The 25,660-nt window shown below is 36.1% G+C and overlaps 1 protein-coding gene across 1 annotated transcript in view; it reads right to left on the bottom strand.

The window, feature by feature from the left end:
- Positions 1 to 692: 692 nt before the first annotated feature.
- RIT2 (Ras like without CAAX 2) overlaps positions 693 to 25,660 on the bottom strand; it is a 213,165-nt gene continuing 188,197 nt past the window's right edge. The window contains exon 5 of the mRNA XM_031507344.2: positions 693 to 1,218. Coding sequence (XP_031363204.2) covers positions 1,090 to 1,218 — 129 coding nt within the window. The 3' untranslated portion in view covers positions 693 to 1,089. The remainder of the gene's footprint in view (positions 1,219 to 25,660) is intronic.

The following is a 25,660-nucleotide window of genomic DNA, read 5'->3' on the forward strand; positions in this document are numbered from 1 at the left end:
TTTATTAGACGAGCCAGTAATTTCCAAGAATGAAATAATTTCTTAAGAATGGATATAGCTTGACAAAGAGGTATAAACCCGCCTGTCATTGGCTTTAAAGTATACATATATATATGTATATATATATGTGTGTGTATAAATATATATATATGGTATATATATATATATTATATATATATAAATATCTATGTATATATATATATGGTGTATATATATATATATATATATATATATATATATATATATACCATAACTTGTAGGATACAGACAACTGTACAGGTCAAAATCAAGTGCAATAAAAAGTGTCAAACCCACAGATAATTCTTGTGTTACTGAATAATGGTACATAGAAGAGCTAGCAAATAAGAGCATTCTTTGCACTTTATGTTACTCAGTGTCATCTTCTTGAAAATATGAAGAAATTAGTCTATTTTTCTTTTGGTGACTTGGCAATTCAAAGTTAAATGTTTTTTAATTTATAAATATTTAAGCCAAGGAGTCTAGAAATTTCTTTAAAAAAACAAAAAAAAACCAAACCTGATTAGTTAAAATTATGGTAGAAGTTATTTCGCTTGCTTAAAATTAAAGTCAAGACTTATTGTAGACTCCATAAATGTTTTCATTATTTTAATTGCAAAGAATGATATTTGAACTTGTCTTGATTTTGCTTGTGATAAGCAAAAGCCTTGTAAAAAAAATCAGTGACAGGAAGCCTTTCAGCAAGGATGGAATTTAAAAAATGTGATTCTAGTGAGAAAGTATTTTTAAGTGCATGTGTGTTATGATTCTTAGGACTAGAAATTTATTTGTTTAATTATGATGAAGTTTAGGCATATTTTTAATTTCATTGACCACAACATAAACATTTTTTGGTTGAACACAGTATTTGTTTTAAAAAATCTTAAATCCCCACAATCACAAATGTGCAGGAACCACAGTATTTAATTGTTCATTTAATGTTAATGAGAGCCACTGTACTATGGAGCCAACCAGCTCTAAGGGACATGACCTTATCACAGTGGACAGATGGCAAAAAATTTCAAGACGTGTTAAGCCTTTTTCTTCAGCACTTTTTTGTTCTTAACATATTTATTGCTGACACCATATATCAATGTTATAGCTTCTGTTCAGGTGAATACGATCAGTTGGTAGTAATGGGTTCAGCTCTGGGAACCTTCTAGCCCTTGCTTTTTTGAGCTGTTTCTGTAAATTCAGTGTCTGGAAAAAAAACAAGGAGAAAAAGACAAGTTAGGGAGGGAGAGAGGATGTTGGAAACCATTCAGCTCAGCTTAATTCTCATGAAAAGAAGAGAATAAATTAATGCAGACACCATGTTTCCCTGGCTTGGATGTCATATTTTCTTGTGATTGTGAAGATCAGTGGCAATGAAAGATTTGGAAGATGTGGAAGAGAGAGGGGGAAAAGCAGAAAACAGGAAAAAAAAAAACAAACTTGAAAATATTGAACTGGACTCTAGCAGTACATGTTAAATATCTTCTGCAGTTGTAGCAGAGCAATGTTTCCCTGCATTAGCACTAAACCTCCGTTGCTCCTTTAATGTCTGTCAGTCCAGGTAAAGAGCTGTGGTTTGAAGGCATAGTGGGAAACATGCCTTAATAAATGCAATTGCAACTGGATCGTGTAACTTTATGGATGCTCTGTGTAACTGTGCAAGCTACAGATGTATTTCATGTGTGCCAAAATTTCCCTCCCATTTATTTTTTCCAGATTTTTCCTCTGTTCTTGAAGACAGAATATGTTGGCACCTCTGTCATTGTATTTCTGGGATGAAGAATTCTCTCTTCCTAATTCCAATTCAGCAAGTTCAGGAAGGGATTTTAAGATGCAATAGCACTTTTCTCTTTCGTAGGCAGATATCATCATGATACATCAAAAGATTTTTAAAAAGGACTGCATTTTTTCTGTGCCAAAAACAAGGTCAACTGCAATGACTCTTACTTCCTACTTGGTAGATATCTTGGTTGATATTTATCTAGTATAAAGTTGGCATATGTTCTGCATGAGAATTGTGAATATCAGGAGGAAAAAATAAGAGCATCCCACCTAGAGAATCATAACTCAGAGGTCCTGAGAGCAGATTTACTGGGAGAAGATGGAAGGAGGTGTGAGAATTGACTGTCTCGGCAGAGAGGAGCAGTCATCCCTGAGAAGCAGCATCCCTGCAAAGTTGTGTAGTTGCAGATGTATCAGACTTCAAGTACACAGCATGTGTTCTGGTCTGAGAGGCTCACAGTAATTAAGTTGTTCATTCAATTAAACCTAATGCAGCAATAACATTTTAAAATACAAAGGGCCCATACCTTCAAGAAGAAAAAAAAATACTCAGACTCCCTTTACAGGCCAATAAACTGACAATAAATGCTCATGACTGGAGGCCCAGATCTTTATTTATGGCAACAAAGCAGCATTTCTGTTAGTTTTAGCACAGTCCTGCTGATTTCTGTTGGTTGATGACTAGATCATGAAAACTGTAGATAGTACTCCTGTGCCACTTGGAGAAGGAGGCAGAGAGCAGTTGCTCTTGGTCATGTTTTGGTAGTCAGGGACCTACTTTTAGTCTTAGTTGTAAGTATTATTTAGTCCATTAAGGTCTTTCAAAACAAGAAAAAGTTAAACAAAAAAAAAAGTCAAAATTGATCCAATATACTCTATATTGAAAGAACTTGCATCCAGCTCTCTCACTACGGGCTCCTGAAGAATTCATCATGCTGATTGTGTAAAACAGGTGAACTTAACTTTAGTTCTCTAAAAATCAAGGTAATTGACAGCATGGCTGACTACAGAGAAAACCAAAGCACCTGTTTCAAGCTAAGTTAATAATTAAGTAGATGCATCTACTGAATGCAGCAGTTGCACAGAGAGACTCACCTTAAGAACTTATATCATTTTAAGATATTTATATTTAACAGAGTTTAACCACACTCAAATTGAAATACAAGGCATTTTCATCTTTCTGGAAAGCAATTCCACCTCCTCTCTTCCCTGCCCTAACTACTGGGTTTATAGAATTGTAGAATGGTTTATGTTGGAAGGGACTTTAAAGAGCATCTACATCCAACACCACCACAAGGTTGTGAGGGGTTGTGAGCTTTGTCAGGTCTTCACAAAGTGACCCAACAACTGATAATAGCTCTGGTGATGTAGGGGTACCAACAGAGATATTTTTGTTATCTCTTGTTCGCTGTTCTTTCATGCTCTACCCTGTCTGATGTTTTTTCCTCTTTGTGTCTCTTTTGTAAGGTTTGGAGGCAAATTGTAAGAAACTGGGCCTGTCTTTATATTGTGCTAGCAAAGATTTTCAGGAAATCTGATCATACTTTTGCATAAACACTCAAATTCTGCTGTGTTTATTACTGTTCCTGTTGGTTTTCCTCAGACTAATGAAAAGTAGGGATCATTCATCTTCCCCAGTAAAACTGAGCAATTGAGTAGAAGTAACATTCAGACAGACAAAAGGCCAAACCCAGAGCCTTTGAAGAGAGTTTTCCTTTTAGATGAGAAATCAGTGACCTGGGACATGGAGGACCATGGCATGATTGAGGGGAGGAGGGAGCTGCTCCTCAGAACAGGTTTTTGTGATGTGGTGTGACAGTCATTACCTGGAAAACACAGCTGAATGCAAAGTGGCAGGGAAGCTGGGGAGTCATGATGCTGCTGAACCAAAACTGAAGGAAAAGGTGTTGAACAAACTGGAAAGATTGAAATGTGTATTGGTTGGAATTGATAACAAAGTACACTGTGTTCCTTTTGACAGCAGAAACCAAGGGCTTATCAGAAACAACGTATCACAATGGCAGGGCAGTAATGGCATGATTGAGAAGCAGGATACGTAAAAGTGTATAAAAACTTTCTCATGGTACCTAAATCAGTAGGAGACAGATATTACCCTGGATCCACAGGAGAAGAGACTGATGGAATCATCCTGGCTTACACAGAGTATAGCACATGGCAAATGGGAATTTCACTGAGAAGCATTTTATCTTCTATTTTAAAGAGATTTTGACAGCTAAGTGCAAACTGTTTTGTAAAGTGTCAACTGTCCAAATAGTTTTCCTAAAAGAATAAAACTAATAAAGGACTTTGGAAATTAAAGAACAACAAAAATTATACAGTCTCTTTTAAATGAAGAAATAATTTCAATACATTGGTTATTCTTCAGGATTCCATGGGTAAAATTTTTTTATGGATGAAAAGATTTCCTAGACTTTTTTAATTGGCATAACCATCTATAATAATTTAAAGGTCCTGAAAAAAATCACAATAAGCTTCTTTATCTGCAGATCATCCATAGCCTCTGTGTCTTGTCTTAAACTATTGTTCAGGTTAGAGAACAGTTATTACACACTTTGACTTCATAGATGTAAATAAAAATACAAATATCAAAAATTCATTTTTTCCTGGTGGAAACTCTTTCTTAAGAAGTACAAAACAACTTTATATTTGGTAACCGAAAAAAAAAAGTTTATAAACATTAGTGTTGGAAAAAAGCAAAAGATTCAAGGACCAGGGAGAACTTAGAGCCCCTTCTAGTGCATAAAGGAATTCTTTCCTGTGAGAGTGGTGAGGCCCTGGCACAGGTTGCCCAGAGAAGCTGTGGCTGCCCCATCCCTGTAAGTGTCCAAGTCCAGGTGGTATGGGAGTTTGGATAAGCCTGGAATAGTTGAAGATATCCCTGCCCATGGATGGGCTGGAGATGGGTGATCTTTGCAATACCTTGAAGCCCAAACAACCCAAAACTTTCTATAATTTTATGTATAAGTGGCATAAACAAATATGCATAATTTACTCACTCAGTCTACCCACACTAGGAGTTCCTTACTGAATCTACTGACCCTCTAATACAGAACAGCACTAATTACCAAGTAGTAATTGCCTATGATTTTGTGACTATGATTAATGAGCCTGATTTTCCATTCTATGATTATCGACTGGAACAGCATCCAGTAATTTTGCATGGATTTACTCCTCCAATTGCTCAAACTTTGCCTAAGATACATGAAAAATATGGAAATATTATGTCACATTTTAGTCAATGTATCAGGGTCCAGCTCACACGCAAGAAATTTCAGAGCTGATCTTGAACACAGCAGAATATTTCCTGCACTAGTGTAGCCTGCAAGAACTGGTGGCTGCTGAACACTTCCAAAAGGAAAGAAATATACTTCAAATCCTTCAATCCTGCTATGCAGTTACTGAAGATTTGCAGGATATATTTTCCATCTTTTTCAAAACAAGGCTTTGCAATAGAAATGAAATTGGATTGGACCAGCGGCTGGCTCCATCAGGCATATGAGCTGAATTAAAAAAAAAAAAAAAGGAAAAAGAAATAATTTTTCTCTGTAAATTTAGCCAGATGGTTGGCAATCCAGACTAGTTTCAGAATATAAATATATATGTAGCTGATTTGTCCATGCATTTTTTTATTTATTAAGTAAAATTGCCAGTGGAATAAAGACAAGTGAGAAATAGTGATGAAAACTACAAATTATATAAATATGCAAAAAAGGAGCATATCAGAGCAGCTAGTTCACTTCTACTGGCACCACACACATCCCAGAGGAAGAGCTGCTGTAAATTGTCAAGACAAATTTGTTAAAAAATGGATATGTATCTGACTTTTTAAAAAAATGTCATATCAATGTATCAAAAAGACAAAGAAGCCATGGTAGTGGGATTTCTACGGGAAGAGAAAAGCATGAAAAGAAGTGGCAAAGAGATAAAAGGTGCTGCAGGTGTTGTAAACAGTGAACTGGGTTGAAAGAGACAAGAGAAGGGCATCACAGTATTGAAAGGATTAAAAAATGTAGGTGTAGGGGAAGGAAACATTAGGAAAGCATTATGTTCTGTGTGCCATTAGAGGTTTGATCAGCACTCAGGAAAACAGCTGCTTTGATGCAGCCCACACCACTGCTTGTACAATGGGCAAAAGATGTGGGGAGAAAAAAATAAGTTCAATGAGTACTAACTCCATAAAAAGTCCTGGATTTAAGTAGATGGTAAATGGAAAGAGAAGGTGTCTGAGCTGCTGTTATAAAGGAGGATGTTTATAGAGAGAATCAGCACCTGCATTTTGCTAGTCAACAGGGTCTGGTTCAAAGCCCAGGGGAGGCATTTCAGACTGGACAATGACAGAAACCATCTAATTTCCCAGCAACAGAAAAACACTGAAGAGTAAAAAAGATGAGTTATGCACTTTGCAGAGTCTCTGTGAAGGATAAGATACAAAAAAAAGCAGGAACAACTGAGGGCAGGAGACCAGAACATGACAATAATGCAAAAAACATTCAGTGTAACACGGCCCTTTCATGATGATCCAGAAACAGTATGAAAGGAAGAGAAAAATGGCTTTTTCATTACAGTCACTATTTTTCATGTGGGGAATCTAAGAAGAAAAAGAATGGTGTGAGTGGTTTTCCAACAGTTGTGAAAAGTAAAATTTAAAAAAAATTTAAAAAAAAAGTAAAATTAAAAAAAAAAAAAAGAAGACATTGCCATAGCCAAATACTCAGATCTCTGCAATTGATTTGCAGCAATTTGATCTGGACTCTACTGAAGAACACAGCAGTATTATTCTACTTTTGACACCTTCTCCTCTTAAGTGCGGAAGCAAGGAATACATTCTGGTAGGTAAAAGCGATATTTTTCCATGTCTGTAAGCTAAAGTTCCACATCCATCTTGGTAAAACTATCCCCTACGTTTAATATTGTACTAACTCAAACTCCCTACCAAGAATAATCATGTTTAATTGTTTGTAATTATAACAGTAAAAATGCAATGCAAAAGATGTATTTGCAATAAAATACGTCAGCTCAAAAAACTCTACTCAGCACAAGAAAAAATTCTTGACTCATGAAATAATGCAGATGGGTGGAAGCCACAGGTAAACTCTCTCATCCAGTGGGCTTTTCTCACTTAAACAAAATAATTTTTTAGCATACCATTGTTTATATCACTTTTTCATATCTAAGTGGGTGTTTACATTTTTTCACGTATTTTTAACTTGTTAATTTTTCTCTTTTATTTCAATATTTCTACTTCTTCCTGTCAGCCCTTCTTCCATCTTCCAGTTAAATTGCATACTATGCCATAATTTGTCAGGGTAGAAAAAGAGAAACTTGCAATAAGCCAGAAGTGTTTATTATCAAACAGGTTCAACAAATATTAGAAGTTGATTTGCGACTAAAGAATGTAATGAAAGTACCTAGTAATTTTTATGCTATTCATTTCCTTGCCCACTTTTCTGGCAAAAACCCTGAGCCCTTCCACTGTTTCCAGTGATTCCCAGTTTTCCATTTCCCTCAGTACTCCTAAGCTTATTCATAAACAAGTACCATACACAACTCTGCCTAGTTTCTTCTCCCAATACCTAAACTCTTCCCCTCTTCTCTGTGCATAGATATTTTGGCTTATATCTGGAAAAATTTGCAAGCAATCAGTAAATAAGCAAATTTTGATCTGCTATTAACACCCAAATTTAAATGAATGAAGGTTGAGGGGTTTCTACCTTTTCTCAAATAGTTGCATCCAATATTTTCTTCAACCAGATATATAGGAAATTGATGTCTTTCAGAATGCTGTCTTTCTCTCAAATTTCATTGAATCTGACAAGAATATTAAAGGACATTAGAGGAAGTAAAATTTACTGACAGCTGGACAGGCAAAATGAGATCACAACCGCAGGAAACTTTTCCCTTTAGGAAACCAGGCTAAAATCTGTCACTTCTGAAATGCAAGGTCTGGTTCTTCTGGGCAGCTGAAGAATTCTTCCAGAGTTGAAATACATGGGCATGATGGTGCAGTGCTGGCAGGAGAGTCTGACACACAGAAGGATTGTATTTCCCTTTGGAGAGGCCTCAAAAACCTATGAACCCACGGGAATCTTGCAATGTTCAGATAAGGGAAATGCAAAGTCCTGAGCCTGGTAATTACTTTTTTTTGTAGTAAAGGAATCAGGATTCTAGTGAACAGCAAGTTGAATAAGAACCATCAATTTCCTCTCTGTGGAGTTGCCATAGAAAACCTGAGGAATAAAAACTCCTCCTCATTGAAAGTATTAGTTAAAGAGAGCTAGAAAATATGCTTTATGTTCACAGATTTATGATTGTGTATTTCTAAATAGTTCTGATTCTAGAAAAATAATAAGGAAATAATTTCAGCTTTCAGTGGAATTTTCCTTTCCATTAAACATTTTTACTCTCTTTCGGACTTCTTTCTCATGCTGTCTTGCACACATAGGAAAATCTCAATATAACGAATATTTGCTGAGACACTTCATTAATCTCCTTGAAGCCATCTTAAAACCCCTACTGACAAAGAGAACTGAAATTTCAGCAGCTGAATGCTAAGCTGACTACTGCAATTGTCTTGAACAGTCCCAAATAGCCCCTACAAGTGGTGTCTTTTTGCTCAGTAGGTGTCATTTAAAATTCTAGTGTAGACTACCCTCTCTCTCTGCACTTTAGGATAATCAAAATAATAAGAAACATAGTAATGCAACTCTGCATTGTATAATTTCAAGTATACTATTTGAAGCCACTCCTGTTAATTTTTAAGAAGGTTACAGTCAGAAACTGTAAAAATTGTTATAAGTGAGCCCCTCTAATTGCTCTCCATAATCTTCTGTCCTTCCGCAGACCTACGTTTCTGTTTGAATTACTGGGTTCTTTCCTCTTCCTCAGTGCTGGGCAGTGGGGTATTTGCTACACAGTTTTCTTTCCGGCACTTGTGTCCACCTGTGTGAGCTTCTAGTGGTTTCTGCAATTGTCAGAGACACTATGTAAGAGGCTTTTTCAAGGAATCACAAAATGGTTTGGGTTGGAAGGGACCTTAAAGATTATCTGCTTCCAATCCCTCCCATGGGGATACACCTACTGAACAGTCAGGTTAAAGCAATGCCTTCAAGATCAAGTGTTAGAAGAATTGTTGGATTTTGCACAAGGGACAGAATCTCCTGTTTATCCTTATGTATTTTGTTTAATTAGAGGTTCTTGGGAAACCCCAACATGTGTAATTCCATATTTTGGAATTACAATGGGGCTAGAAAATAAAAAGCTCCTTGGTCTTACACAAAGGCATTGACTCTTGATCTTCATAAGGAACACACCAGAGGAAAGGTTGGCAGTGATGTCTGGAAGCTCCAGAGAACAGCCAGACTGACAATTATAGTCTGAGAGCAAGACAACCCCAACATTTACATTTTCATGTATTCAAATGAGGTTACAGTGAGGCTGTAAATACCTGCATGACCTGAGAATGGAACAAGGAAACTTGGAAATCCTGTAAGAGATTTTTAAACCCTGTGCCTCCAAAAGCTGGGAAGGCAGAAGGGGTTTCTATTTGCAGGCAAGGCATTTGTGCAACCTCTATAGGCAGACATAAAAACCTCTATATACCCTCTTTCATTAGAATGGGTAGGTATACTACCCTCTTTTCAACAATTATTTTCTCTTCCTTACTTTTTGTGGGGCTGAGTAGTCATAAATCCTTGATGTAAAGGGAGAGGAGTAGAGTGATTACAAGCAATGTGCACAATTTAAGCTTTCTCTATTTCTCTGTGGGGTTCTTCAGTTTGAGGGAGATGCAATGAAAGAATGCAGCATTCCCTGCTCTAATAAATATTTAGGATCTTGTTCCCATGATTGAAGAGCTCCAATACAGATTCTTGCCTTGCTGAGTAAAGTTGTAGTGCCTCTGCCACTTCAGTGAGCAAAACCATGGGACTGAACTCCTGAGAAAGTGGTAGGGAAGGAAGAAACATTCCTGAGGGTACTTGAGTGATGAGTCCAGAAATCATAAATTTTAGCACCTGCCATTTTATGGCAATTGATGGTTGTTTTTTTTTTTTTGTTTCCATCTCAACCATCATTATAAGAAATTTCTCCTTGCTATCCCCTTTATGAGGTAAGTACCACCTGTCAGCTTCATGGAGAGTCATTCCAGTGAGACCTGGGATGAGAACACACCTGGCTGATAAAACAGAGTTGCTGCTCAACAATTTCACCGCTTGGGCTTTTGGCTGGCTTTGTGCAAATTGGATGCTTCAGCATACCACGTGGAAGAGGGACTCCTATAATTGGTTTCTTGTGCATATGCTTAGATGAAAAAGGTCTGAAATAAGAAGTTCTTCTTCCACAAATAATGTTTTTGATGTTGGGGATGTGAGGGGAGTCTGGGCTTTATTTTGTTTTGTTTTGTTGTTTGGGGTTTTGATTTTTGCTTGTTTTGTTGTTTATTGTTTTGTTTTGTTGAGGTTTGTTTAGTTGATTGGTTTTTGTGAGTTTTGTTTGTTTTTAGTTTTTGGGATTGGAGGTTTTTTGGCTTGGAAATAGTACTTTATCCCAGTTTTCTTCTAAATTTAGGAAATACAGGAAGAGGATGAGAAGGAAAAAAGAAGAAAATCAGTATTATCACACTGGTCTCCATCCAACAGTTCAGTGAGCTGTCTTCTTTCAGCACATGAGTCCTTCTGATGGGTTTTCCACTTCCTGATTGTTGAAGTGCTATGAATAATGACTGGAAATTTTGTTACCACAATATTTTAAATCTAAAAATCATGAAGTTTATAAGCAAGTTATTAAAAAAGAAAAAACAATTAAATCAAAACCTCAACCAGAGAAACAAAAGAAAAAAATCTGAAAGAGACAAATTAATAAATACCAATCCAAAACCCAACCAGCTTTGAATATCCAGATTCTGGCTGTCTAGCTTCAAATGTCACCACCAAGTATAATTTTTTTTTTTAACATTGGATGTCCTTGTTACATTCTGATGCAGCAAAAAGTTAATGGTCACAACAAAAACTAAAATTCCATGTTTATAAGATATAGATACAGAAAATTATAGCCATCTGCATTCCTCCATATTAACAAGGACTACAGATTTTTAATTAGTGGACTCCTGTGTGAAACAGACTTTAATTTTTATGGAGAAAATACAAAAGCCATAACTGGATCAAATCTCCATTAAAATTGCTGGTGATGGGGTCTGAAGTACTATATCAGTGTGCAAATGAACCTATCAGTAAAAAAGGTCGATATTTTGCATATATATCTAAGTATAAATAAGGAAGAAAAATGCAGAGTCTTACTAATGTAGAGATGGCAGAGTATGCCTTGCACAGAATACACAGCACAGTATCTCAGGAAAAGGAAAAAGTTCCAAGTTTTTACAGTGGATCACAGGCCTGGGAACTTGCCCTCAGAGATTTAACAAATAAGAGCATAGACAAAGCTTTGCTATAACATTTGACATCAGATTGAGCCAAACTGAACTAGCGGGGTACCTTTCAGTGAGAAGATAATTGATTTTGTCTGGGGAATATATTAGATCTCATTTGTTTGGACTTCAGTGAAACATTTGATATGGCATGCAAAGGAAATTCCAGTGATATTTAGGAAGAAAGGGATGAATATTATAATTGCATGATGGATAAGATGATGTCTACCTAGGCACCCATTATCTTTTTGAGAGCTGAACTGTATTACTAGAGAAGATTTATTAATGGTGATTCTCCAAGACTATTCAAGACAGGCATTGATAGTGCTTTTTATTTATTTATTTATTTTATTTTTATAATAAAATTTGATATAATGTCAAATTAACAAAAAATTATGACGTTTAGTGAAATTGTGGTAAATATTGCACAGTATCTTTCTAGTAGCATTTAAGTGTAAAGTCTGGATTGTATCTCCTTTTAGTTTTTTTCCCAATTAATTAGTTAACTAATAACAATATATTCCTTAAGGAAATAATTTAACAAAATTCCAAAAGATGTCAATCACAGCCTTTACTGCCTGTGGGTCCTGGGTCATAAAAATATACCTGTGAACAAAGTAGGAAGGGTGATGAAAGATTTAGGCAAAAATTACAATGAAATATAAATAATATTAAATATTGACTATAAATAATATTAAATGAACATATCTAGACTGAAAATCACAATGTTTCCAGCAATAAAACAAGGGAAATTTAGGAAGGAGTTGTATGTTTAGGATATCAAGAAGAGAAGTATACCCAATTTTAAGAGGTGATTTGTTTATGAAAGGGATTATATGAGATGGCTGTGGATTATATGGGAAACTGATTTTGAGGCAATCCTTGCTTCTTATTATTTTTAATGTCTCTGTATCTTACAATTACAGAGTCCTAAAATGTGCCTAAAGAGGCTTATTTTATAAGACTTTTATTTACTGAATTACACCATGAGAAGTTTTATTGGTAATTAACATGCTCCAGACACTGTCAGAAATTAATTTCCACAGAGGTATCCTATGGCTGATGGGATCTCTGCTCATTTGCTGTGTCTGGTCAGCCTTTGGCAAGACATCAACTTTGGGTATTTGCAGTGGAGGCAGGAAAAAAGGCATGTGTTTTTATTTTCTCTAGAGATTAGGAAAGTTTAGAGATCATAGATGAGTTCCACCTTCAATCAAGGCAGATTTACCACCTCTGAAAAATGGTTAATTTTTTCAGTATCTTGGTTTAAACAAATTCCAACTTTAGGATTGATGATAATATGTGTATTATTATCTGCTTATTTCCTTACTTCTTGTTTGCAGCTGTAATTCAAATTAGTGTAGTCAAAATTATTTCAGTAACTCTAACAAATTATGGATGTAATTATTACGGCATGCATCTCAGAATGCAGCTTTATTTACAAAGGACACAGTGTTGATTAAAACAGCTTGAATTATGCTAACTACAACACTGAGATCTCTTTGCAAAACCATCTGAGAAACACAGTAATTTGAGTTCAAGGGAGAGGCAGCATTACAAGAAGGCTAATGATAATCGTGTTTAAGGTCATTGGCAGCTAAAGTACTTACTGTACAGGAGCCTTCTGTCAGAGACAATTATAGTGAAGGGCCTTTGAATGGGGTTGAAAGACTCTGAGTGTGTTTCTGTGACAGCTTTGTTCTTGCAATACTTATTCTGGTTTATCTGTAGAGCAGTATTAAATTTAGAGTGTCACAAGCCAAGGGGCTCATGCAAAACTAAATTGACAGTATGCAACAATGTGGTAGTTACACTGCAGCCTTTCTAATAATGGCACTGCATTGTTAGATCAAAAGCATCCCCTGGGACCCAGGAGGTAGCACCAGTAGTCCTTTTCACATAGATTAGGAAAGCACTGTTCACTGCAAAAAGCTGTCAGGAATAAAGAAAAATCTGCTAGGATCACCTTGTTTTGTATCTGGTCATCAGCCCACAATATGTATTTTTGAATGGTGTCCCATTTTTGCTTATTATGTATCTATTTTATTTCATTTCATTTCATTTCATTATTTCATTTCATTTCATTTCATTTCACTTTTGTTTGTGAGGAAGGAGGCAGTGGGTGGGTAGTTTAGCTTCATGTGCTCTGGTGTATCTAAATATCTCACAGCCTTCAATTAGTTTAGTCTCACCACTAAACTCCATGGTTCTGTGAATATTTCTGATTCTTTCACAAGTTCTGAACTTTGGAGATTGTTCCTCCTATCGAATAATGACAGCAGTGTTTTATGGAACAAGCTGTCTATCAGTACACTATTATATTATTTTTTGTCCTTGAAAATAAAAATATTCTTATATTATTGCTTATCTATTAAAATCAAACACAAAACCAAGAGAGGGTTTTCATGGGGACCTCACTTGAAGTAAGCTTGCCTATTCTGTTTTTACAGGAGACATTTTACAAACATCAGTCTTTGCAATTTTTATGAGAAAAATTAGCTCACCTGGGTCCAGTCCTCTATGAGGATTAGTCAGAATTGAAAGGAAATATTAAAAAAATAATCTATAATTTTGAAATAGCTTTTTAATTAATATCTGGATGCATGGATTTAAAAGAACCTCAGCATTTTAATGAAAAAATAAGGGAACTAATAATAATGTTGATTCATCTTCAAGCAGGTTTAGGATTAACTGTGAAAAATTGAGATAGCATTTGCAAATGTCTGACCAACTCCATTATTTGTTTAAAAGTCTTTAGTGCAACCTGATGTAATTTGAAATCTTATGCTTATATTGCAATTATGAACCAGACTGTCTTATCAAATAATAATTTCCATTATTTTACCCCTTTAGAGAAGTTAGGAAAATAAGGGTAGATTAGACAATATATTTTCTTGAGCATGTGTTTCTCAAAAGACTGTACATTCAGAAGATATGGGAAGACAAGAAACAAGAAAGCTATTTCCGTAATGCAATGCAATTTTTTTTTAGTACATTTGCCACCTTCAGTCTTCAGCCAGTTTACAGGGGCTTTATTTAAAACAAAAGAAGCTGGGATAGCAAAATGTTACTTTGTATCATGGATATTTGAAACTGAAAAATATAATTGATAAAAAAATTAATTTTCCATCCAAAAACCATAGTGACAGGCATTTGTATTTTCTTTTTTACAGAACCTAATATGAACATTTTTTACTTTACAGCAAACTTTGACCAATTTACGCATATGGATATGCAGAATTATTCTACTTATTTAATTTTAAGCAACAACCAAGAAAAGCAAAATCTAAAGCACATACATTACAGTGTGAATTAGCCACATAAAAAAATCAACCACTCCTACTTTAGCAAATTCATACAGAATGCCAGACAAAAAGATATAATTTTTTCCTAGAGTGTATAGGAAAATAAAAGTCAACTACACTTGCTGTTCCCTGGTGAACGAACATAATTTCCCTGTTTTTAAGCCTGAATACTTTTCATACTTTTTATGTATTAGCACAGTTCCATTTACATGGTTTTGAACAGATGTCGGGCTCAAAAATAATACACATGGCCAGGGGTTTATTTTTTCATAAAGTGATCCATTTCCTCCTCCAGTGGGGGAAAAAAAAAGCAGGGAAAAGAGGGGAAAAAAAAACAAGGAAAAGCCTATCCTTTATTACTTGGTCATAAAGGCTGAGTTGGGAGGTTAGAGCCATTTGAGGAGGCCTTGCTGGAAGGTTTTGGGCAGTTCTGGGATGCACACACAGCGACTGGCATTTGGTTTCATCTTTAATGGTGCTATCACCTCAGCACTGACTAGGAGGCATTAAATATTCATGAGTTTCTTAAAGGCTTTTGGGAAGAAAGTGCTAGAAAGGAGCATTAACATGCTGGTCTTTTTTTTTACTAGCCTATGTCAAGGAAGGCATGTTAAATAATTAAGTCAATCTAAGCTACTTTTTGCACAGAAGGAGGTTAAGATTAACAGCCCCTGTGTGCTGGGAGATGCCACCTTTTCCACTCCTGGTGCTTTTAGGCTAAAGAAAACAAACACTGAAGGTTGCGTATCAATTAAATAAGGCACTAAAGCACCATTTGTTCCATTTTGTGAGCCCCTGTGTTAGATTAGGAGCGCCTTTTTATGGCTCCAGATGGAAATGTGACCTTGTAAAACCCTCTCCATAGACAATACATTCTCAGACCTCCACCAATGAAAAGGCTCATGCAAAAATTAATCACCCAGAAATTACTTGGTTTGCTTGTGAAAATCCTGATTCTCAAAGGGCTGTCCTCCCAATTCCTGCCTCTGATACCTTGTGTGTTATTTTCCTTTTCTGTGCTGAGCCTCAGAGAGTTGAGGCAGATGGCTCTCAGAGTCTGAGCATCAGAGACACTGATTCTCCAGGAGGGTGCTTCAAATGCCTTGGGGAATTTGAATCAACAAGACAAGGATAATTTTAACTGAGTCAAAAATGGGGAAAGCATGCATATCTGTCATGGAAACACATTTTGGGGAGGTCTACTCCTACAGACACTGACGCACACATGTAAACACACAAAAAGGTTAGAACTACAGGCTGCAAACCATCAGGCACCTTTAGGAATTATATTTTATGGTTTGAAATTTTATGTCCTCAATGGAATTGGGCAACAAAATGCAAAAAGTTGCCTTGGAATAATTTTTGAACCTTATGTCATGTAAACATCTGGCTTAGTTTCTATCTTTAAATAATATTTAACTGCTTGGACAAATTTGGAATATTTAATGTAGGAGGGTTAGAAACCTCTTTCTGTTGTAGTTCATATTTAGAGGTTGATACCACACATAAGAAGGTTCAAGGCTTTTATCTGTAAAAAGGAGAAAAGGAATGTAAAATATCCCTCTGACATGGCAGGTGATGGTTGGGCTATTAGCTGTTATGGATAGATTCAGGTCTCTAACCTTCATTCCTCGTAGCAAATTTGACAGCTCTTACAATGGTCATGAGACAGACTGGAGGAGGGGAGAAATATTAGATGGGAATTGGTTTCCTCACAACTTTTCCAAAACATTCTTTTGCAGAACAGAAAGCATTTGAAGTCTGTCAATGCATTTTTCCCCCCTCAAATATATTTTTAATACTTGCTATATTTATATTCAACATGTTAATTTCCACTGAGAAAGAAAAAACATTACTTAAAGGGACTATTCTAACTGGATTTAAATCATAGTAGACTGAGAAAACAAAACAAAAAATAATACTGTATTATCACTATATTAAATGCAATATTAGCTGTGAAAACTAAAATCCCTCTTTTAAGGATGATCTGAGACAATGAAAGTCAAGTTTGTTATGTGGCTATCAAATCAATCATTTGACAAATTAATTTGACACCAGGCTGCTGGATGGAGAGGTTGCTTCCACGGGTGTTATTTTAATGTTTTCCAAACATGGGATTATTTTTATACCAGCCACAGGAGCATAAATCCATATTAATAAAGACACCCTTTTACTCAGCATATGATTTCTATGCAGCATTGTTACCTTCAGCTTTCTTTTTCATTAATATTTAAGGAGAAAGTCACTTCACTATGATATTCGCATTTCAGTGAGATCATTCCTGAAATATTGAAAATGAATAATGCAAGTTTCCAGAAATAGTGATAAATATAGCCTCAGTCTCCTGACCCCATAATACCTGCAGGTGGGGAAATATACTGGAGGCATTTTAAGTTCCACATGCCATATTGACCCCATTTTTTATATCGAGAGACAAACAAGGACAAAACCATCAGAGGGTTGTCTGATGTATTCTGGCCACACTGAAGGTCTTTGCAATCTTTTTCTGAGAGAGGATTTGCAAAGAAAGAAATCTTCACTGTGACATTGGACTAGAAATATAAGCTCTCTGTGCTTTAGTTTTGCATCAGAAGTTGGTGATAATAACTACATCATGTTAGGAAATGTGGATTTAGTATTGTTCATGGAATGAGAAGAAAATAATGAACTTTTTTGAGAGATTATATGTTCTGGATGGTCTTCAAATACATCTTGAAATTCAGCTTTTCTTTATTGGAAAACTTCATTTTCCTGTTTCTTCCCCTAAAGAGAGAGAAAATAAAATAAAAATATATTTTATGTGCCAGAGGGTTTTTTTGGTACTCCCTTCCCTGCCTTTGTCTCATGGGTTTTTTACTGTAATGTTTATTACATGTCTTTTACCTAATTGTGGTTAAATTCCAGGCAATAGGTAGGAAGTAAAAGTAAGAGATGGGTCATCATCCATCCAAGAGGGTCTAAATTTATGGTGCAGAGCTCAATCTGTCTGGAGCTGAAATGAAAACTGAAAATGGCATTCTGAAATCTGAATTCCCCAAACTCTCCTGACAGGGAACATGAACCGCTTCCTCACATTCTTTCTGGTCTGTGAGAGAGAAATCCACAGAAACTAACTGGAAAAAACTGTACAGAGGATCCAGAACTTGGTGGGGAAGTCACACACTGGAGGGATGCCATCCAGAAGGATCTGGAAAGGCTGGAGAGGTGGAACTATGTGAAACTTTTGAACTTCAACAAAGCAAAATGCAAAGTCCTAAACCTGGGGTGGAGCAATCCCAGGCACACCCCCAGGTTGGGTGGAGAAGTGACTGGGAGCAGGACTTGTGTCTGTGGGTGAAAAATCCAATATGACTTGGCAGTGTGCACTGGCTGCCCAGGAAGCCAAATGAGTCCTGAGCTGCATCCTGAGGTGTCTGTCCAGCAGGTTAAGGAGAGGGATTCTCCCCCTCTTCTCCAGTGCTTCCTTCAGATCTGGGACTCCAGACATGAAGATATGGAACTGCTGGGGCAAGTCCAGAGGAGGCCACAGGGGGCTGATCTACCTCCTGTTTGAGACAGGCTGAAAAATTTGGGGCTGTTGAGCCTGGAAGAGGGAAAGCTCCAGGGGAACACCATCACAGTATTTCAGTATCTGAAGGGGGCTTACAGAAAAGCTGGAGATGGACCCTTCACAAATAACTATATTGACAGGACAAGGAGGAATAGCCTTAAACACAGTGAGGGGAAATTAAGGTTATATATACTCAAGAAATTCTTGGCTGTGAGGGTGGTGAGGTCCTGACACAGGTTGCCCAGAGAAGCTGTGGCTGCCCCACCCCTGGTGCAGATTGAACAGGGCTTGGAGCAACCTGGGGCACTGGAAGGTGTCCCTGCCTACAGGGGATTGAAACCTGATGACCTTTGGGGTCCCTTCCAACCCAAACCATTCTAAGGTTCTATTGTGAGCAACCTGCTTTAAAATTACCTTTATGGTCAAAAGAATAAATAATACATTTTGGGATTTTTTTGTTTTCCTGGTGGCTAACCAAAAAGTGTTTAACTGCAACCTGTTTAGTGCTCAAGTGTGCTCAGGGAATGAAGTGGTTAAAGACAAGAAATTCTTGTCCTTATTGCTGTTCTAATCCTGGATTTTTCTGGTTTCTGGGCTCTGGCTCAGTTTTATCAGCTGCAGGTGTGAGACGGTGTGAAGCCTTTAACGAACATGTCTTTTGGTAGTGACTGTATGAAGTATTTTGCACTCAGCAGCATCTCATTTGGCTGAATAAATAAAAAATTCTAAACAAACATCTTTTGAAAAGGCAAAAATGCTGTGTATTTTTGTTTGTATTTTGGACTCAGCACTTACTAAATACATAAATATGCATCAGTATGGCTTGTGGTATATGTGATTAGATGCTACATGGGGAGTTTTGTTGTTTTATAGTTGCTGCTGCAGCAGCAGTGGAGCACAGTGTACATGAAATTTGGATAATTGTAGATAGGAAACAAGCACTATTAGTAACAAATACTGGTTTATCCATAAGCTAATCTAGTTTTTTTTTGTGTTGTTTGCAACAAGGACTTTAAGAAGAGCATGGCTGGAACTCAGTGATATTTTCTGCCTCTCTTCCTGTTTGAACATGCAAGTATAACCCATTGATACAAAAATATGGGGTACACATTTCATGTAATATGAAGCTGACAAATGACCAAATACTTACATAAATCCTTTAAATGACTAAGGGAAGCTTATTTAATGCTCTCCGCTGACATTCTCATTACTGCTACTCAACAACACTAGGCTATTCATGCAATCTGGCTCACATGCCATTGTTTGGAAACCATAAAAACCACAGACAGCCACATGCTGAGATATAATAATTGTCAAGTCTATAGTGCATATTTTCTAGAACTGTTTAATGCTGGCACAGTGTGTGTGCCAAAAAATGCATAGTCGAACAGGCAATGATCTTCATTGTGGCCATCCACTGGGGTTTAAAAATTGCTCAGATTTGACCCAGTAGCAGAAAATGACAAAGGGGAGACACAACAGGACTTTGGATAGAAGCTACCTAGGAGAAATTACAAGTATAACATTATGTCAGAAGGTTTTTGATCCATCAGTGCAAAAGTTCACCATTATGAGTGGACAAAATCAACTGCTAGTAAGCAAGGGTGAAGGAAAATCTTTCAGATTTCAAGTTTAAAGGAACAGATGGAGGTCAGCCAAAAATATCAATTATTGTTGCAAGTCCCCCGAGGTGCCTTGGGCCAGATTTTGTGGATAATTTCAATGATTAATACCCACCAGCAGCTGGTATTACTGGATGATATGAGCAGATCTATTTGGGTTTTGCAGACAGTTTGGCACCTCTTGTTCATTTGTCCAGACATATTAATGATTAATCCCAGGACATCTCAGCTCATCCACATCTGGGGTAAAGGACAGAGTGACATTCATTGCACTTCTCTTCTTTTTAGAACTGTTATTTTTTGTAATATATTATGGTAAAAACTGAAAAATAAGGCAGTTCACCCTGTTTGTGCTAAATCTAAGACAGACGATAAAGGCACACAGGAGTATACTGCCCTTAATAGCGCTATTGACCAATGAGCTTCAGAAGGTTTTTCGGCTCTCTGGAAGATAAGGAGCACAAAATCAGCAAAGATGGGAATTTTCTAGCAACCTGTTATTATGTTTGGGTTTGTTTTTTTTCTCTACCTGAAAAAGTTGGCTGGCATAAAAAGAGGTTCTCTTGTTTGGCTGGATGCTTTGTCTCTGTGAAGAAAAATTTATTCAATACGGTTGTCAGATATGTAGGAATCTGGGATTATATGCCCAATATGTGCGGAAAAGAGCTCTACACATTCACAGTTAGCCTGACACATCTGTGAAATGTCAGACTTGCAGAACAAATGATCTGTGCGTCATAGATGTCTCAGGTTGACTGAACACAAACAGAGAAGACAGGAAGCAAATGTGCTGCAGCTGCACACCACTGGACTCACTGAACATCCCAAGAATGAGCACACATTTGTTTCTGGGACGAAAAGTGGTGCATGTGAGTCAGGAGATATTTGAAGACACCATGCACAGTCCCGTGACAGGACATACCTGACCAAGATCCTGACTCAGCACAAATATAGCTTCATCCAGATCTTCCTGGCTTTCATTCAGGCCATTTTGGGTGTCAGAAACTTCCATTGAAATTTCTTTTGGCATTTGGCCTCCAAAGTTTTGCTGTTTTGAACACTTTATCTATTACCATAGCACAATGACCTCAAAGATTTGGTCCCAGGCTCCCTGGGACAGTGATATCACATATGCATAGGACTGAAAATGGAGAAGATACTGTTAATATAAACCAGCAGACCAATCAACAAAGGATAGACTCCTTTCAGTAGATTTGTTTTTGTAATGAAAAAAACCCCTAACTTTGCCTCTCAAAAAATATTCAGAAAATTGAAATAATAAGAATTAAATTTACTTTTTTTGGGTTACTTATGTAGATGGAAATAGGTTAGAAACTAGAATATCTTCACCACTATTTCTGTCTTTTAAAGCTAAAAGTCTTCATCTTTCTCAGTAATTTAAAAAGGCAAACCTGTCTAACAATACAGGAGCAGAAGTGTTCTGTTAACATGTTTCTTGAAATTATATTATTTTCTTTCATTTTCTTCCACATTCTTCATCCCTACCTTAAAAACAACAACAACAAAAAAAAAATAAATAAAAAGGCTATTACAAGTATTTTCCATCTTACATAGTTAGTCCACAGGAGAGATAGACAACTACATCTGTGGTCAAATTCTATCAGAGACATAACTGAATGCCTGAAAAAGTAGAACTTCCATGTAAAACTTCAAAACACAGTAAACCAGTTTCTAAACTGTAGACATGATGGAAAGGAGGGAGAAGTTTGGATGTACTGAAAAAAACCCAAATCCAACAAAAGCCAATAAAAAAAAGAAAGAACAACAAAAATACAGCCAAAATGAGAGAGAACACTCTTGTAATGATTTCAAGCCTTCCAGATAATTCACAATATACTGGAACACAAATATAATTTGCCACGGAGGTGAGAAATTAAAATGAAGTTCACCCGTGTGTAAACCAAAGGTTAATCATTCATATTCCACAGTGTTCTTCCAGTGAGATGTGATTAATTAATGCTTATAAATTTTTTAATAAAAATTCTTGAGTTTCCAGAGTCTTACTATAGTCATCATCCTGTGGTGATCAGGATTACTTTTGTGAGTTTATTTCTGTTACTCTTTGTGTCTGATCTCACAAAACTTCTGAAATTTTAGGTTCAAATTAAAATGTTAATCATAATCTGTTTTTGGCAATTTTGCCTATGGTTTCATCAGTTAGGAGGGCACAAGAAAAAGAGACACAGTTCCAAAAAGCTGAAATGACTCATGTTAACACAGCAGTCCCAGAGCAAAACAAATCTTTATAAAGCGCTTTGATAGGATGTGAACACTGTGACAGAATATTGACGTTATTTATATATTATATTTTATTCTACATCACTAGGCTTCAGATACTCTATTCAGAACTAGAAGTTGAAGATGTTTGTGAGCTTCATTTGTGGACCTCCAAAGAAAAATATGTGACAAGGCAAGATTTTTTTCACTATTTTTTCTTCTTTTTGATTTTAAATTTTTACTGTATGAGCCATAAAAATAATATTTTAATTCACCAGTAATATGTTAATTTTATTTTTTTTTTTAAACAGCTAATGAAATCTCTGATGTTATTGTCTTGGAATAAAAGACTCTGAATAAGCTAGATAATAAAAACTGTAAGAGGATTTGTCGTTTGCTAGATTTTCTAATTAAAACAATCCTTGTGTGACCCAGCTCTGCATGATTGCATGTGTCTATGTCTTTTTTGATTTACCTGCTGCTTTAATAACTTATAAATCAATTTGCCAAATTGCAACCATATTTGACGAAGGAGTGGGTACTTTAGATAGAGAAATTTTAACAAGGTTCATCAAATTAAGTTGTCAGGAAGGAGAGAGAAAGTGTGCCAGTATTCTAGATGAGGTTTAGCTACACTTTAAGCTCTACTTTTCATTGACACCTGACACTGCACACAAAGAACATCCCAAAAATGTTATCTATATGCAATGAAATTTTTGATTCATTCATTCATTCATTCATTCATTCATTCATTCATTCATTCTTTCATTTTTACCTTGGAAAAAAATTAAGAGATTAATTATCAACGTCAAGCAATGGCAGAAAGAAAATTGACAAGGCAGCAAGCCTCCTTGCTTCAGAGACAGCTATTTTGTTTTGCTTTGTAAGTGAAATGTGAAGAGCTGAAGTCAACGAGGAGCCAAAGTAAGAGAATTTTGGGTCAATCCAATACCATATGTTGAGTGTGCAGGAGAATATTCTAGGACATGGAAGTCAACAGCAACCAAATACCCCATCACTATGCCAGGAAATTGATCAAACTTTAAAAGCAGGGAGGCAGCATGTTAATTGTTTACAGAGAAAGGCCCTTCAAGTCTTATAATTACCAAATGGTATCTGAGAGTTACTTAGGTAAGGTGTTTGGAATAAAGGCAGTTAGTAAATATTTTGTCAGATCAGTAGCATAGAAAACCTCATTTCAGTGCCCATGAATATTTCCCATCTCATCTCAATTTCTATTATAGACACAGACAATGCATATTAAAATATTTTTACTTAATCTAACATTATCTTGATGGTATTTTGCTTGCTTATGATGGGTTTTGTTAGCTGTAATGAAAAGTAGTAAAATAGGATAATAAGGAGAAAAAAAAGGCCAAAATAGGTGTTAGGAAAGCAAGAAAGATTTGACATTCCTGCCACTATCATGACAATCCTTCATGGGCAAGGAGATTGCATTTTCTCCCCCTCCTTTGAAGCCTGGGTTTGCTGATGGGAAAAAAATAACTGTAATAGATTGTGACCAGACATACTCAGAATATAAACTCTGTGTGAATGGATCTGAACTGCCCTCCTGAAAATAAAATACAAATCAGAAACTTTTGAACATTCTCCACAATCGTAGGGATCCAGTTTTGAAAATATGCTAGTGGAGTGGTCTTAGCAATACTGTAGAAATCACTGAGCAGCAATAGTTTAAAACATTCTCAAAGGTGGTGCAAAGTGAGCCAGGATTGCACAGAACTAATATTTGACTCAGCTTTATTATGTGATATCTCATATCCTTTGCTGTCATTTAATCAAGGTTATTGAACGTTTTGGACACAACAAAATGAGGCTGAAATTTGGAAGTCCTAAGAGATCTGGCATAATGAGACATAATCATACATAATTATTTGTATCATCATTGAAGATAGTAAAATACATATTAGAGTGTTTTTGGATTATAGAACTATAGTATGCTTGGCTAAGGTGATGAGAAATCTGAATTTTCTCTGCATTTTTCAATTTGTTGTTAATTACAATGAAGTTTTGCTCTATAAATTGTACTGACACTCAGAATTTAAAAATGGATGCCAAATTTCTGTAATAATTTATTAAAATATGTGCATAAGTGCTTCACAGAGGAAAATAATAAAACTATTTAGGAAAGATTTATTGCAATTCACATGGTGGAGAATCTATGGCCTAAGATCATTATTATTTTGCCTTTCTGCTCCCACATCTGACAATGCATGAGGGCAGATTTACCAGTGAATATTTAAGAGCTAAGGCTTATAAAACACATAGATCACTTGTGAAAAAATGTTTACAATGACAAAAAGCATGTAAGACTCATCTCTTTTCCTCCCAAAACTCTCTTTCATGTTCTCACCATAACAGAGGTGCACAGACAGACACATTCAGGTGCACAACTGAATCTCGTCATGAAAAATCCCATCATGAAACTGTTCCTTAGTCATCAAATAGAGCTGGAGGCAGGAAAAGAAATCATTATAAACTCACAAAGAATTTAAGGACATAATTATAATAATGTCATTGATAACAATAGAGTACTGATGTTCTTGTTCAGGGTTCACTTGTTTTACTCCAAAGAGAAAAATTAACAAGAAAGACTTGAAGACACAACTGGCAAATTTAGAATAAAGGTTGAACTTATGGTAAAGATTTTAGGCTGAAATAGACAAGAAACTGATGGACTTTTATAGAGAGCTCTTTGCACAGCTTTCTGACCTTTTCAGACACAAAGCTCCCCACATTGCAACAGGATGTGAAAATCTGCCAACATCCTGGTGAATATTCCTCACTTAATTTTTACCAGTTCCAAATTTCCTCAACATAGTCCTTATTTTCTCTGGCCAAGAAATAAAATATAGGATTCTTTGAAATGATTTTTTTTACCTTTTTAAAGCTGTGCCACACCTGTCCAGTGTTCTTTTTTGGCTGCTCTCTTCTCCTTCAAAAAGAGGTGATAAAAAACAACCTCAAGTTACACCCAGTCAAAGGAAGTTTTATAAACTTCAGTCGCATAAAGTACCTGCCTTGATTCCTTTCATACTGGTGTCAAGAGAAAATCACCTATTTAGCTTGGTGAAAACAGAGTTAAATCACTTATCAAACCCTTGTTATAGGAGCACAAAATATTTAGACAACATCACCTACTACCAAGTGCTTGGTTTAGCATGTTGGATGAGCTGCAGGAAGTATACTAATGAAATTACTGTCATTTGGTAAACAGCCCACTCTCTGGAAGCTTGCCTGGATGATTTGATCTGAATCCAACATAACTTGGAATTTTTATCTTTTTTTTAACTGAAACATACAGTAATGCAAGTATGTTAATGAACACTATCTTCACAAAAACCTGCTGCTGTACTAAGATATTCAGGTTGTTCAAGAATTTTAAAGTCTGTAGGAAAATCAACTATTTTTTGCCCTCTTACCTGGAATTATCATAGTAATGAAAGTCCCAGTTTCTCAGCTGAGAATTGAAATGAAGCCTTTGTGCCCAGCAAGATTTAAGCCTTTGTATTACAGTGTTTTTGTCTCACCATATGTTTAGAATATAAAAAAAAAAGAATCACCTTGGCAACATTATTTCTACTGCTCGAGTGAGATAGTGGTTTTTATGTAACTGCTAGTACTGGTCAGTCCCTTAATTACAGCAGAGACCTGATAAAAATGAAACATATTTTTATAACAGGCAGCA

This window comes from Lonchura striata, chromosome Z (genome assembly GCF_046129695.1).
Source record: "Lonchura striata isolate bLonStr1 chromosome Z, bLonStr1.mat, whole genome shotgun sequence".
Classification (NCBI taxonomy): Eukaryota; Metazoa; Chordata; class Aves; order Passeriformes; family Estrildidae; genus Lonchura; species Lonchura striata.